Genomic DNA, 14,211 nt, shown 5'->3' on the forward strand with positions numbered 1-14,211 from the left:
AGCACAAAATTGCTGATATGGAAGCAAGTAGCCAATCAAACTAGAAGGAGCAGTTCAGTCGGTGCCTAAGCAAAAAATTGCCCCATCTGAGGACCCAGGCCAGAGGTAGAAGCTTTATAGGAGCAAATGGAAGCCTATTGGCCCCTTTGGTCACATGCTGTGGTGATGCTATAGTGCAGCAGGCAGCAAGCTGGCAACCTTTCCTCCCTTGGCAAACAGCCATGGTTGTACAGTACAATCCTATGCAGAGTTGCTCCAGTCTAAGGACTGAATTGTAAAGCACCTGGTTCCTATTGATGCAGTCCCAGGTTCAAGATCTCTGGTATTTCACAGAACTGTGCTGACTGGACAAAAGTAAAAGGTAAGTAAGTCTACAGCTACTTCTCTTCTGGAAGTAAAATGCTCTTAAGAAGATTGCCATGGAAAGTTCAGCACCACTATGGTACGATAAACACAAAATGGACGCAATGTTCCAACACCACTATTTGAGAAGAACTTTGTTTTTAACCTGGCTGAAATATAAAAAATACATTGATCAGGAGAAGCCACTGTGGATTGTACCAGCTGAAGTGATTAATCCGAATTTGGAATACAAAGGAAAAGAATGGCTTACCTTTAAAGAATTAACAGAAACAGAAGATAAGGAGCTAACACTCAAAACAAATGAGGAATTGTCATTCAAATACGGCTGGTTTCAATATCGATAGATCAAGGATTTATTTGACTCAGATCAAAGGAAGACAGGTTTTAGAACTAAAAATTCAGTTAGAAGAACTTTTGTTAGGGGATAATAATAAAGCAATCTCTAAAATGTATAAACTGTTATTAAAGTGGTTTACAGAAGATGAGACAGTCAAGGTTCAAATGATAAAGTGGGCGATAAATTGTAATAATGAAATAACGATGGAGGCATGGGAGCAATTGTGGAAAAATACCTTAAAGATTTCAACATGTACCAGTATTAAAGAGAATGGCTATAAAATGTTGTATAGATGGTATTTAACACCAAAAAAATTAGCCATAGCTAATAAACAGATGTCTAACAAGTGTTGGAAATGTAAGGAGCATGAAGGTTCTCTATTTCATATGTGGTGGACTTGTGACAAGGCTAGAGACTTTTGGGCTAGAATATGTGCTGAGATGTCTTTAATACTCCAGTATAATGTTGTTAAAAATCCAGAAATGTTGCTGTTATCTTTACATTTGGAAGACGTTAATAGAAATGATAGGATATTATTGTACTATATGATAACAGCGGCAACCAGCAAGAATATTATATGCACAATACTGGAAGAGAGAAGAAACACCTGAAATTGAAGAATGGATATGAAAACTGTTGTACATGGCTGAAATGGACAAATTAACGAGAAAACTGAGAGATCAAGATCCAAAGGGATTTTTCGAAGATTGAAAGAAAATGAGAAAGTACTTAGAAAGAAAATGGGATGTTAAGGGACAATTGTGGTCTTTTGAAGTATATTAAATAAGATAAGATATATTTTAGATCTTTACCAGTAGCAACAGACTAATAATTATAGCGTAGAAATATGATCAGAAAACGGGGGGGTTGGAGTGCTGTTGGGAGTCAACATTGAAAAGGGGGAGGGGAGGGGAGGGGGTGGGGAACATATACTTATGGGAACTGAAAAGAAATGTAGTTGCTTTTAATTTGATTGTATGTTAACCCATCCAATAAAATTTTATCAAAAAAAAAGAAGAAAGTTCAGCACCACTTGACTTCATCAGTGCTATGAGAAATTGTAGTACTCATTTGCATTATAAATGCTTTCTTTTTTGCATAGACAATAGTCAGGCCTAATGCAGATGAAGCATCCTAAAATAGTTAAGAGTATTCAGTGTGCTTGTGTGCTTCCCCCTTCCTTTTCACAGCTATCCAAAGAATAGAGTCATGACTCGTGTCTGTACCATTAATGTTTAGTCCTAGGTATATCTCAAAGCAAGTCTGTGGGGTGGAACTGAGCAGTTTTGGATGGTCAGAGGACAGAGTTCAGCACAAAAACTAACCCAACATGTACAACTTTTAGACTAAAAAGTGTGAGGAAGGAAAAGAAAACTAAACTTAGTGTTGCTCTCTTGCCTTTCTGCTAATTGCTCCAAAAGCAAAATACATAAATAATGATAATTGTTAACCCATTAGAGATAGAAATATCAACATTACAAAAACTCTAGAGCAACTGTAGCGGAATGTTTTATAGATGCAATTATTGTTCAAACTCTTTGGCCTGAATGTTCACTTGTTTTGATTTTCAGCTTTAAAGTAATACTTTTGTGGTGGGAACAAAAAACAGAAATATTTTGTGATGCATACCTCCTACACTGTAACTATGTTACCCCTACCCCACTTTTTCTCTCCCTCCACCCTGATTACTTCTTCTGTGGTGTGCCCAACCTGGCAGAAATTTCAACTAGATAAAGGACATTCTATAATATAGAGGGATAATTTAACATTTTACAGATTTATTGGCTAAACTGTGGCAAACTATTTCATATGTCTTAGTTTTCAGTGGGTAAAGTGAAGTCATTTAAAATATAATTGTGAAGATAACTATATTAAATTATTGTGATGCATATGCTATTGCAATAAGAAACATCACTGGGTAACATGTAAACTGCTGATCATCATTCTATTTGTATTTCAATATAATACTTATGAATTAGCAAGAGGAAAATCCGCTTCAGTCCTTTAGACCTCAAATTGATGAGTTTAACTGGAATGGGTATGTAATGGATGAAGATGAATCATCTTCCTTCCCTATTTGCTGACTTCTGGAATCTCTAGCCTTGTGAATGAGGAAAAATAACTATTTTCTATAACCATGGTTTACATATAGTTAGAGGGCTTATAGCATTTGCAACGTATTGATAATTTCCGAGACTTGTTTTTAAATTCTTTAGCATAAGTTACCATGTGGCATCTGGTAGGCTCTTTCAAGGGCCAGAGAAATTTACACAAAGGAGGCGGGGAAAGGCTTTTGCAGTCTGGAGATGCAGAGGCTGTCTGGAGAGTTTTCTTTCTCAGCTCACCAACAGTAAGCAATGGGGGAGCGAGTTTGAGAGAGAAAGTAAGCAAACCTAAGCAAATATTGAGCTCTGTACTGCTGAGACATTTCGAAGCTCAGAAGATGAAAAGCCTTAATCTTCTAGGTGGTCACATCTCTAATACTTCTCACCTCAGGAAACCTCCAGCGAAGAAAGTTTCTTTTGGCTCCCACAAAAGCAGAAACTGCAGGATTTCTACAAGGTCCTCCAGTTTTTTCCTCTGCTTCTTCTTCACCCTGTTGTACCAAGCAGGGATACTTCTGGGGCACCCTCAGTGCCTAGATTATGGCCCTCCCTTCCAGCCTCCCTTTCATCTGGAGTTTTGTTCTGCCTATGAGACGTTTGGCTGCTGTGACCAGGAAAAGGACAATGCCATTGCAGCCAAATACTGGGAGATTATGGATTACATTGATCCCCAGGCATACAAATTGTGTGGAGGATACATCAAAGATATCTTGTGTCAGGTAAGACAGTGGTTAGTAGCCTTCATTATGCACCCTTAAGAGCTTTGCTATAAGATATCATGACCCTTGGAGTGAGGGGCACAAAATGAATGTAACTAGACAAATGATTTTGCATCTGTGGTTACTGGGGAATACTTCAGCAATATTTTCTCTATAGGCAAATTGATGTGTATTTATTTATTTTATATTATTTATAGTCTGCCTTTCTCATCGAGACTCAAGGCAGATTATACAGAGTAAGTCAATATGATCAATGTGAATGGGGTGGAGTGGTTAGAATATCAGATAGGGCCAGGGTTCAAAGCCCCACTGATTCGCACTTCACCTGACCTACCTTGCAGGGGTGTTGTGAGGTCAAAATGAAGGGAGAGAATCCTTGACTGCTTGGAGATAAGATGGGAAAAATATGTATCTATGTGGCATTAGCCAGGGGTGAATATCATAATTCCTTGATGAATTCTACATCTCTGTCAGGTATCAAAATGCTGCAATACTGCTCTAAGCAATGCCATTGTAGTAATTAATTCTAAACTACTGTATAGAATTCTGTCTTTGACTGTGTGGGAGACTCAGAGACACACATGATGCTAAGGCTAGAGAGAAAAAATAGGATTCCCCTCCCCCCACCCCTGTACTGCAATCTTAAAGTTTGAAAGAAGGATTGTAGCTTCTAGTATGGTGCCTCACATCACTTTTGCGTCAGGCCCACAGGTTTTTCAGGCTTCTGTATTTGTTAAAAATCTGCAGGCACTGTGGGGCAAATGAGCCATGAGCCAGAAAACCCTCTTAAAACCCTTTTAAAATTTATTCTGTCTGCAGCTTAAATGAGTGAGTTATGCTTCCCTTGATTAATCATTCTCAACCTGCCTCTTCACAAGATTGTTATGATGCTCAGTAGAAAGTAACTCTAAAGCATATTTCACACTGAAAAAGGCTACAAACTTATTCACTGTGATAACCAAAGTCTTGATCAAGTAAAGAAAAAATGGCTTGTTGGGAAGATTATACTAATATTTTCACATCTGAAAACAGAACACAAGACGGTCTTCATTTTGCTTGCAAATGCAGACCGATTGGACAGCAGACCAAAACCAGCCCGTGGACTTGGGTGTTTTGATTTTCAGATGCCATGAATGTGTTTAGATTGTGCTCCTGCCTAGTGCCCTGCAAAAGCTGCCGTTCTGAAAGCAGCCTCAGATAAAACAGCTGGCATTCAAGCCGCCGAAGAGTCAACCCTCCAGTTTTGGTTGTCCCTTCAGGCTGCTTTCTAGCTTCAGGCTGCCCCATCTGGCTAAGGGAACGGGCCAGAGGGGGGTTTGGAGAACAATTAGCTAAGGGCGCAATCCTTCCTGGTCTCCTGTCTACCCACTGATTTATAGACAGAAATCGCTGTCTTGTTAGTGACACCATGTTAGTCATTCAGGCCACCATCTGCCAGCACAAAGCAGCCCAGCCAAAACACACTCGTTAAACATTTATTAATCTTGCAGCTAAGCTTCCTTAGTCCTAAAATATTATCTGTGTGTACTGAATCTCCTTTTAGGAGAAAGACTGCTATGATTGTAAAGTTGAAATGGAACCATTTTCAGGGGAAAAGCCCAATAATTTTACAGGAACACAGGGCCAAAATTCTTATGGGGGGGGTCAATATAAGAAGCACATGCGCCAACACCCCCTAAAACACCCACCCTGAAAGAAATTTAAAGCATTTAAAACAGCTGGGTGGGGAAATTAATGCCATTCTAGGAACAGTGAATAAGCTTGAGGGTTGTTGGCTCCTTTGCATTGTGGTTCTGATGAAAAATTGTCTTAATCACGTTTCGTAAGTCGGGTTGTAAAAACTACTGCAAAGGTCAGTTTTTGTGTGATATATTTTTGGCCAAAGCCTCAGAATTTTAGAATTCAAAAGTGCGATATAAATGTTATATAGTTCCAGCAGCTAAAAACTGTAGGGCAGTTTGTACATTAACGTACTGCTCAAATGCATAATAAGAACAGAGGCTAGGGTTGCCAGCTCCAAGTTGGAAAATTCCTGGAGATCTAGGGAGTGAAACCTGGAGAAACCAGGAGAAAGTGGGGTTTGGGGAGGGAAAAGACTATGGTCCATCCCCCAAAGTAGCCATTTTCTCCAGGTGAACTGATCTCTGTGGCCTGGAGACTAGTAATTCCAGGAGATCTCCAGCCACTACCTGGAGGCTGGCAACCCTAACAGAGGCATACACTTTTCTGGTTTTCTGCAAACTATGCAAAGCTGAATGATTCAAGAGGATTTTTCTACAAAGGTAATAGAGTTGTAGCATACAGGATGGAACTATGCTACTATGGTCTATGCTACTATGTATAGCTCATGTTACCTATTGCTGTAAGTAGGACCTTACTATGTTATTTTCTGCATGGTCTAACATGTCATGTTAAAACTTACGTTTTTGCTTCAGTTCTTTTTTCAGATTTCTGGTTGATTTCAACAAATCCAAATACTTGCATTGTTTATTGGATGTCCCATCCTATTGATTGTATCGATGTAGTCAGCTTTGAGTCCCAAGGAGAAAGACAGACAATAAATAACATAAATAAATACATTTATTTATTGAGGATAAATTGTGAAAGGGAGCAGTGATTTCTGCTGATTGCTCCTTTCCACCGTATTGTCCCTATTGCTGCTCCTGAGGGTCTGCTGGTTCCTAGGAGCAGTATTTTAGGGGATTGCACAGAATGGAGAAGTGGGAAGGTCCCACTCAATGAAGTTGTGGGTGGTTGGATACAAGCCAGAGTCAACGTTCTGCTGTCATTAGATAGTTTTTAGCTGACTAAACATTTTCATTTTAATTAATTAGTCAATAAACTTTAAAGGAGCATATTACCCAAACCTCAATTTTTATTTATTTAGGTACTTGATTCGTTTATTGGAATCTGTTACATCTCCGGAGGTTCATAGCAGCTAACAGATGGATGAAGAGTGAAAATTATGATAAAGTGACAAATGCAATTGTCATTACAGTTCATATTGTCATTACAGTTCATATCATCAGTCCTTTGAATTTGAATGTGGAATAATCAGTAGCAACTTCACACAGATGAGGGAAATAAAACAGACCGAACAGCCGTTACTGCAAGGCCTCCTAATTGCAGAAAGGTTGTGTAGGCCCTGAGGAATGTCTTCACCTCAGACAGTTAGCCACAACAGACATGGCTTGCATTCTATGAAGCACAGACAATGCATGAGCAAATCCAGGATTTTAAGAGAGAGTGTTGATCCAAAGAAAATGGTGGGGGAAAGGAAATCTATTTTTTTCCAGAGGCAACATTTTTTTCAACACCATACTAATGTCTGAGGATTTAACACTGTAACTGTATCACTGAGGTTTCCATGCCAAACTTTTCCATGTGATAATTCATGCCTTACTAGGAGTGCCTTGCTAGGGTTGCCAACAGGCCTTGTAGAAAAATGCCCCTTTAACAGAAGTTTAATGTGTGGAAATGGGCAGTCAAAGTTGTTCACAGCATAGAGGTGGGTAAGATCCCTGGGAAATAACATCCCATTAAGCCTCTATTCAAAAGACCGGGCATTTCCTCCAGGCAGTTGGCAACCTGAGTGTTTTCTCCTGTCTCTAGAAGTTAAAGAGTTCCCAGCTATTTCTTGGCAATTTCCTGTGCCTTTAATAATTTTACAATGGCAGACGTTCAGTGGGTGAAACCTTCTTCCACCATTTCATACCCCTGGGAGAAAGGCTTCCCTCTGCTGAGTTTGCATCTATAATCATGGAATGGTTAAAGGCACAAGAGCCCATCTAGAAGAAATATTATTATCGGTATTCCCATACATGCTTTCTTTTGATATCTTCTACAGTACAATATTCTGCTCTTCATGCTAGTCAGTATTCTAGAATTTCTTCCAGCTGGGAAAATAACCCATTGCATGTGATAAGGGGCTTGGCAAAATGTACAGACTTGTATAGAATTCTGAACTGCAGAGCATTTTAAAGGTGATGTGTATCATTCTATTGTATATTCTCCCCACTCTTGATTTTATGTGCATGTAAATAAATTTACAAATCAACCCATTTCAAATTAACTCCCTCCAGAATTTAACTAATCACTTTTCAGTTTCTTTAACTCTGGTGTGTGTATTGCATGCATTGTTTCATTTTGTGTTTTAACATGAGCAGTGGGAAGTTTAAGACAAAGTCAGACTCTTTTAGGGCAGGAAGGACTAGACCAGGGGTCCCCAACCCCCAGGCTGCGGACCGGGACCGGTCCGCGGCCTGTTAGCAACCGGGCCGCACAGGAGGTGAATGGTGGGCAAGCGCAAAGCCGACTCCAAGGAGCAGGCAAGGTAGGCGGTCGCCATTTAGGGAGGGGCAGCCGCATCTTGCCTGGCCGGCCCTGCACCTTTATTAGAAATATCACCTCGCCTGGCCGGCTGACTCCCATCGTGCCTCGGGGTCTCTCCCGCTCCCAGCCGGCACACGCGCAGTTGCTGCCTTGTGCTGTGGTTGGTGTGGCTGCGCTTGCTGGAGCTGCTGCCGCCGCCCTGCCCTCGCGCCTTTGTGTGCTGGGTCACTGTCAGGCCTGCCGGGCAGCCAGCTGCCCTGAGCACCGCCTGCTGCCTGCCCCAGTCTACCTCTGCCTCCTCCAGTCACCACCGGGCCTACTGGGCAGCCAGCTGCCCTGAGCATCACCTGACGTCTGTCCCAGTCTTCCTCTGCCTGCCTCTTCCTCTCCTCCAGTGGTGTGGCCACTGCTGGAGAGTGGAGAAGCGCCACTGGCCTCCTGCCTGCACAGTTGCGCTAAAAAATATAGACTTTGTGGTGGTACAGCTGTTGGGCGGCTCTGTGTGCTGCAGCTGACAGCAACCAAAATGAGATCATGGAGTAGATTGGACATAAGCAACACACTTTGGGTGTCACTGTCTCCTATCACCCCCAGACAGGACTGTCTAGTTGCAGGAAAACAAGCTCAGGGCTCCCACTGATTCTGCATTGTGGTGAGTTGTATAATTATTTCATTATATAATGTAATAATAGAAATAAAGTTCACAATTTTATCATCCCGAAACCATCCCCCCCCCGGTCCGTGGCAAAATTGCCTTCCATGAAGCTGGTCCCTGGTTCCAAAAAAGTTGGGGACTGCTGGACTAGACATTTGTGGAACACAGTAATATGTTTACAAATGCACAGACTGGACAGATATTTCAGAGGTGTAATAGCAGCCACACCATCAATTTCAGGTGTACAGTTCTAACAGAATTATTTTCTCCTTGATAGGAATGCTCACCCTATGCAGCACATCTCTATGATGCAGAGAACCCTCAGACACCTCTTCGGAACCTCCCTGGCCTTTGCTCTGACTACTGTTCAGAGTTCCACTTATATTGCCGTTCTGCAATCACTTTTCTGACTGATGACAAACACATCCAGGAATGTTGTGAGAAGAATAAGACCCGCTTCTGCAATCTCCTCAACATCCAGGATCAAGACTATTGCTTCCCCAATGTGTTGAAAAACACAGACCTTAATCATAACCTGGGCTCTGTGGTGGAGGACAAGAAAGGCTGCCTTCAGCTGTGCCTAAGAGAAGTGGCCAATGGGCTGAGGAATCCAGTCCTGATGGTGCATGCTAATGACAACACCCATCGTATGTTTGTGGCTGAGCAGGTGGGCATTATTTGGGTCTATCTTCCAGATGGGAGTCGACTGGAAGAGCCCTTTCTGGATATTAAGAAGTTGGTTCTAGCTACCCCTTGGATAGGCGATGAGAGAGGTTTCCTTGGCATGGCCTTCCATCCCAAGTACAAAGACAATGGGAAATTCTACATTTACTACTCATATTTGGACAGGAAAAAAGTGGAGAAAATCCGGATCAGCGAACTAACAGCCTCTCCATTAGATGTCAACAAGGCTGATCCAAATTCAGAAAGGTAACATAGAAGTTCTTTTAAAAAAAAAATTAGATTTCTTTTCTGTGGAATGCAAATTCTAGCAAGCAAAGCTTTCTCTTATTTTGTCCTGATAACCCTGTGAGACAGGTTAGGCTGAAATATAGTGTTGGTGTATACTTGCTAAAATAAATAAATCCTACTTAGGCCTCAAGAAACACTGTATTCTGTAATCTGCATAAAAAAGCACAATATTATAATAATTGCACATTTGTATAAAAGAAGCACATTATCTACTGCTAGACAAGGAAGGGACAACACGGTAAGGATGGAATGTCAAGTACTGTTGACCTGTCCAGGGCCACAGAATGACTTTCTGATAGAACTTATGTCCCCCAGAGCCAAATTTGAACCTTGACAAATATATTTTGAAAGTCCAAGTATCTAAAGAAGAGAGCTTTGACTCTTGAAAGCTTATATCCTGAAAATCTTGTTGGTTTCTGTGGTACCACTGGACTCAAATCCTACTGTTGCAAGTACATAATGCATACTGGGTTACCTCTACATGCTTGTTCTGTTCTCAAAGAACTCCAAAATATTGATGACTTAAGGCACACCTTCCCTTTGCAGGAGCAATGCTGATTTTTCCTCTTCAGCCTTTGTTTCTCTGTGTGCCTAATAATTCTGTCTTTGATAACAATTTTTACTAATTTGCTGGAGACAGACATCAGACTAACTGGCCTGTCATTTCCTGGTTCCCCTCTGGAACCTTAAAAAAAAATCTGTGTAGCACTTCCCAGTTCTTTGGTACAGTGGCTGATTTTAGTGACAAATTAAATATATTGGTTAGTAGATCAGCAATTTCACATTTGAATGTCCTAAGAACCCTTGGGTGTATGCCTTCAGGACCTGACGACATATTGGTTTTTAATTTCCCCAGTAAGTCTAGAACATCTCTCATCAACTCAGTTTGATTTAGTTTTTCAGACTCCCCTTCCTGAAAATAGTTGCTCTGGCCTGGGTACATGTCCAACTCTTTCCAAAGTGGACACAAATGTGAAGAATTAATTTAGCTTCTCTGTCATCTTCCTATCTTCCTTTAGCAATCTTTTTATTCCTCAGTCCCTATGGGAACTCAGTTCCCAAGCACCACAGGGACCTGATTCAGATCAGGATTTCTGTGCAGGTTAGGACTGGAGGGACTCCAACTTTCCCTCGGCACTGTTTTCCTTACCTGAAACTGCCCCGGGGATGCCGTTGGGGTTTGCATGTGCAGTATTGATTGGATGTAGGAGTCTGTTGTAAATTTTACAGGTTTTTAAATTCTTTTTACAATAAAATGTTTAAATTTAAATCGTTGTTTGCTACTTCAGAATCTCTTCAGGCTGAGAGGCAGGATACATATTTTTTAATTAAAAATAATAAAGAAGATGTGCTTGGAAACATGAAGAGGCACCATTTAGTAGCTTCCAAAGCTGGGATGCCCCCACAAAAAAGATGTTGAACAGACAGTTGCTTGGATCCACCAGAGTGTTTGTGAAAAGTAGTCAAGAAAAGGGGCTGTATGCATTATTCCCATTCACCTGAATTGTTCCACATAATGGGAACAACAACTGAGGGCCTAACTGTGCATTACGTCTGCTTGGAGATGTTTCCTGGGTTGGGTTGAGAGATGTGTTCTGGTGTCCCAGTGCATCTGTGTCCAATTTGGATTGGGACCATAGTGTTCGGGTTGCTTTTGCAACCTGAAATGGCCCTATTGAAGTCTTTGCATGTATTGATGGACTATATGTTATGTTTCCCCAAAGGGGCAGACTGTGGCTTCCTGGGATGCTTTCAAGTTAGGCAAATGGCATGGGGAAAGGTCTCTCTCCCTGTGACCAGTCTTAAACTGAATTAGGATCATGTGTACCTGGGGAAGCATGGAAATCCAGAGCACGACTATCAGCTCAGCGCAGGGATGTCTCTGGGAAAACCAGAAGGCTTGCCTTCTCTGAATGAACCTGCCTAGAAAGAGGAGCTGCTGAGCTGGTAAGTGGGTTTATATAGGGACAGGTGGAACTTACAAGCATGTGCTTCTCAAATCCTAAAGACTTTTTTTAAAGGTTAAAATTAATGACATGAATTAAATACACAAATAAATAGGCAACCAGTTATTTTTAGATTGGCGTTAAATATAAGAGAACAAAGGATCATGTAGCACCAGCACTTGCAATTTGTGATTTGTGCTCTGGTTCTTCTGGATTTGACTATAGTTTAAGGCTACTATCTTTGTGTGGAGCAATAGTTTGACCTCAAAAGACCTGTACATTGGCCAAAGCCCATGTTTAGGGGGCCACTTCCATTTACTGGCCTATACTTGCTGATAGACACAATATTCTGAAATAGCTTATCTTCTGAAAGGAACGATTATATGCTTGATATACCTGTAAAATGGTGATGTGATGAAGAGATAGCAGCAGAAGGATAACATTTGCAAAGGAATGTTAAGCTCCTTCTTGATTAGTCGACGAAAACTTAAATAATGTGGAGACATCAACCAAATTGTTCTAAAGACAGTGACTGAATAAGTAGTATGTTTTTGTAACCTACTAAGGCTTTGGATCTTATCCACATATTCCAACTGTCTTCCCCTCCCTTTTCTATATATGTTCTAAACTCTGTTCTTTTTCTTTCCAGGAACCTCTTGGAGATTGAAGAGCCAGCTGCAAATCATAATGGAGGACAAGTCCTCTTTGGTCTGGATGGATATATGTACCTGTTTACAGGGGATGGAGGGAAAGCTGGGGACCCTTTTGGTAAATTTGGAAATGCTCAGAACAAGTAAGCTGGAGAACAGGAACATCTTATTGTATTTAAATGATTAAGTATAAGAGGAAGCGAAGTTTATCTTAAAAAGCAAATTGTATGTTTTAATAATGCTGCTTGTTTTGTTGATTTCTGTATGAGGTACCTTTTCGTTAGGTTATTTGATCATCGTATAGATTTTTTCATCATTTAGGTAAGTTGCTTTGAACAGCATTCAATAGACTAGTGGAATAGATGTCTTTAAATAAATAAGTAAATGACTATATAATATTAGCATATTGATCCTATGAACATACCCACCAAGGGTGGACCGAGAAACTTAAATAACCTTGAAAAAATACCATCACTGTGGCACCCTTGTATGCTTCCAATCAAGTGGAAAGGCAGAGCTCTTAGAAATCAGTAGAAAATTTGCCTAACCTCACCTGTCCAGTTTTTTTGGAGATTTTTTATAAAAGTAGAGGGGGAGTATGCACTTGGCGGGGGGCTGTGGCTCTGTAGTAGAGCATCTGCTTGGCATGCAGAAGGTCTCAGGCTCAGTCCATGGCATCTCCAGTTAAATCATCTGTTAGTAAGTGATATGAAAGACCTTTAGCCAAGACTTGGAGATCCGTTGCCAGAGTAGACAGCACTGACCTCGATGGACCAATGGTCTGATTCTGTATGAGGCAGCTTCATGTGATATGTGGCTATTGGAATGCATTGGTTCCTTTTGAATTATTATAGGAATACACTGATTTTCCAAAGAACTATTAGAAAGCCTTAAAGTAAAGGGGACTGATTGTCAATAAACCACAGACCTTAACAAACTTTTGAGGAGGATTATGCATAAATAAACAAAACCACTGTTACAGATTTCAAAAATTACAACAAATAAGTGCACAGTGACAGCATCCAATACTTGCATCTTGTTATTGAATTATGTGTCTTGAGTTTTCCCCGTCTTATCTATCTTTTGAATTTTTATTATGGTCACAGTTCCTAGAGATCACTTTGTGAACAACCAATCTGTGTAACTATTCTAATGTTTACATTTATATATCTTCTGTTTCTATTTTATTTTCATTAATTATTGATTTATGCCTTGATTTCCTCTTAGGAGTAGTTTTTTAGGAAAAGTTTTGCGGATAGATGTGGATGGCAGAGGTTCCAATGGGAAGCCTTACCACATCCCTCTTGACAACCCATTTGCTTCAGACCCTAAAGTTCTCCCAGAAGTCTATGCCTATGGGGTGAGGAACATGTGGCGTTGTTCTGTGGACAGAGGCAATCCGGTTACTCACAAAGGAAGGGGAAGAATATTCTGTGGCGATGTTGGGCAGAACAAGTTTGAAGAAGTGGACATCATTGTTAAAGGTGGAAACTATGGCTGGAGAGCTAAGGAAGGATTTGAATGCTATGATATAAAGCTCTGTCACAATTCCTCTTTAGGTAAGAAAAAGTTGTTTTTTGCACATACATGGAAAGGCCTCCTGTTTCTAGGAATATCTGCTTAACAATTTTTTTAAACATAAAATTAACATAATATTTCCAAGGAACTTTGCAGATATGTAAGGTAGGAAGTATTCATAGTTCCTACTTATCAGTGAGGCTAGACATGTATTTGAAATATTTGAGGGGGAAAGCATTTTGAGGGAGGATTTCGAGCAGGGAAATGAGGTGGGAGTGGTAAGAAGGATTGGGAGTCAAAGCCCAAGCTAAAAGATGCAGTTTATTTATTTATTTTCATTTATAGCCTGCCTTTCTCACTGGGACTCAAAGTAGATTACAAGTATGATAAAACTATTCAGTCAATCAATATGCTGATTACGAAATATAACATTTCAATAATAAGAACATTTGAATCTAACAGCAAAGATTCCTAGTAAAACAAAGCTATGTAAATTTCCTTTTGCGGTTAGAAATGTAAGGTAAAATTCCATGCGTTTTGAAAATTCTTCTCACAAGAAATGTTTGAAACAGATGCAGATAAGCTTCTGTCTCTGGTGAAACAGAAGAGCTGTG

At 40.4% G+C, this 14,211-nt stretch overlaps 1 protein-coding gene across 1 annotated transcript in view; it reads left to right on the plus strand.

The window, feature by feature from the left end:
- The first annotated feature begins 2,927 nt into the window (after positions 1-2,927).
- The window catches only part of HHIPL2 (HHIP like 2), a 39,610-nt gene continuing 28,326 nt past the window's right edge, over positions 2,928-14,211 (plus strand). The window contains exons 1-4 of the mRNA XM_054972420.1: positions 2,928-3,524; positions 8,789-9,441; positions 12,079-12,222; positions 13,307-13,638. Of these exons, the coding sequence (XP_054828395.1) occupies positions 2,928-3,524; positions 8,789-9,441; positions 12,079-12,222; positions 13,307-13,638 (1,726 nt within the window). The remainder of the gene's footprint in view (positions 3,525-8,788; positions 9,442-12,078; positions 12,223-13,306; positions 13,639-14,211) is intronic.

The sequence above is a fragment of the Eublepharis macularius genome, chromosome 1 (assembly GCF_028583425.1).
Source record: "Eublepharis macularius isolate TG4126 chromosome 1, MPM_Emac_v1.0, whole genome shotgun sequence".
NCBI classification, from domain to species: Eukaryota; Metazoa; Chordata; class Lepidosauria; order Squamata; family Eublepharidae; genus Eublepharis; species Eublepharis macularius.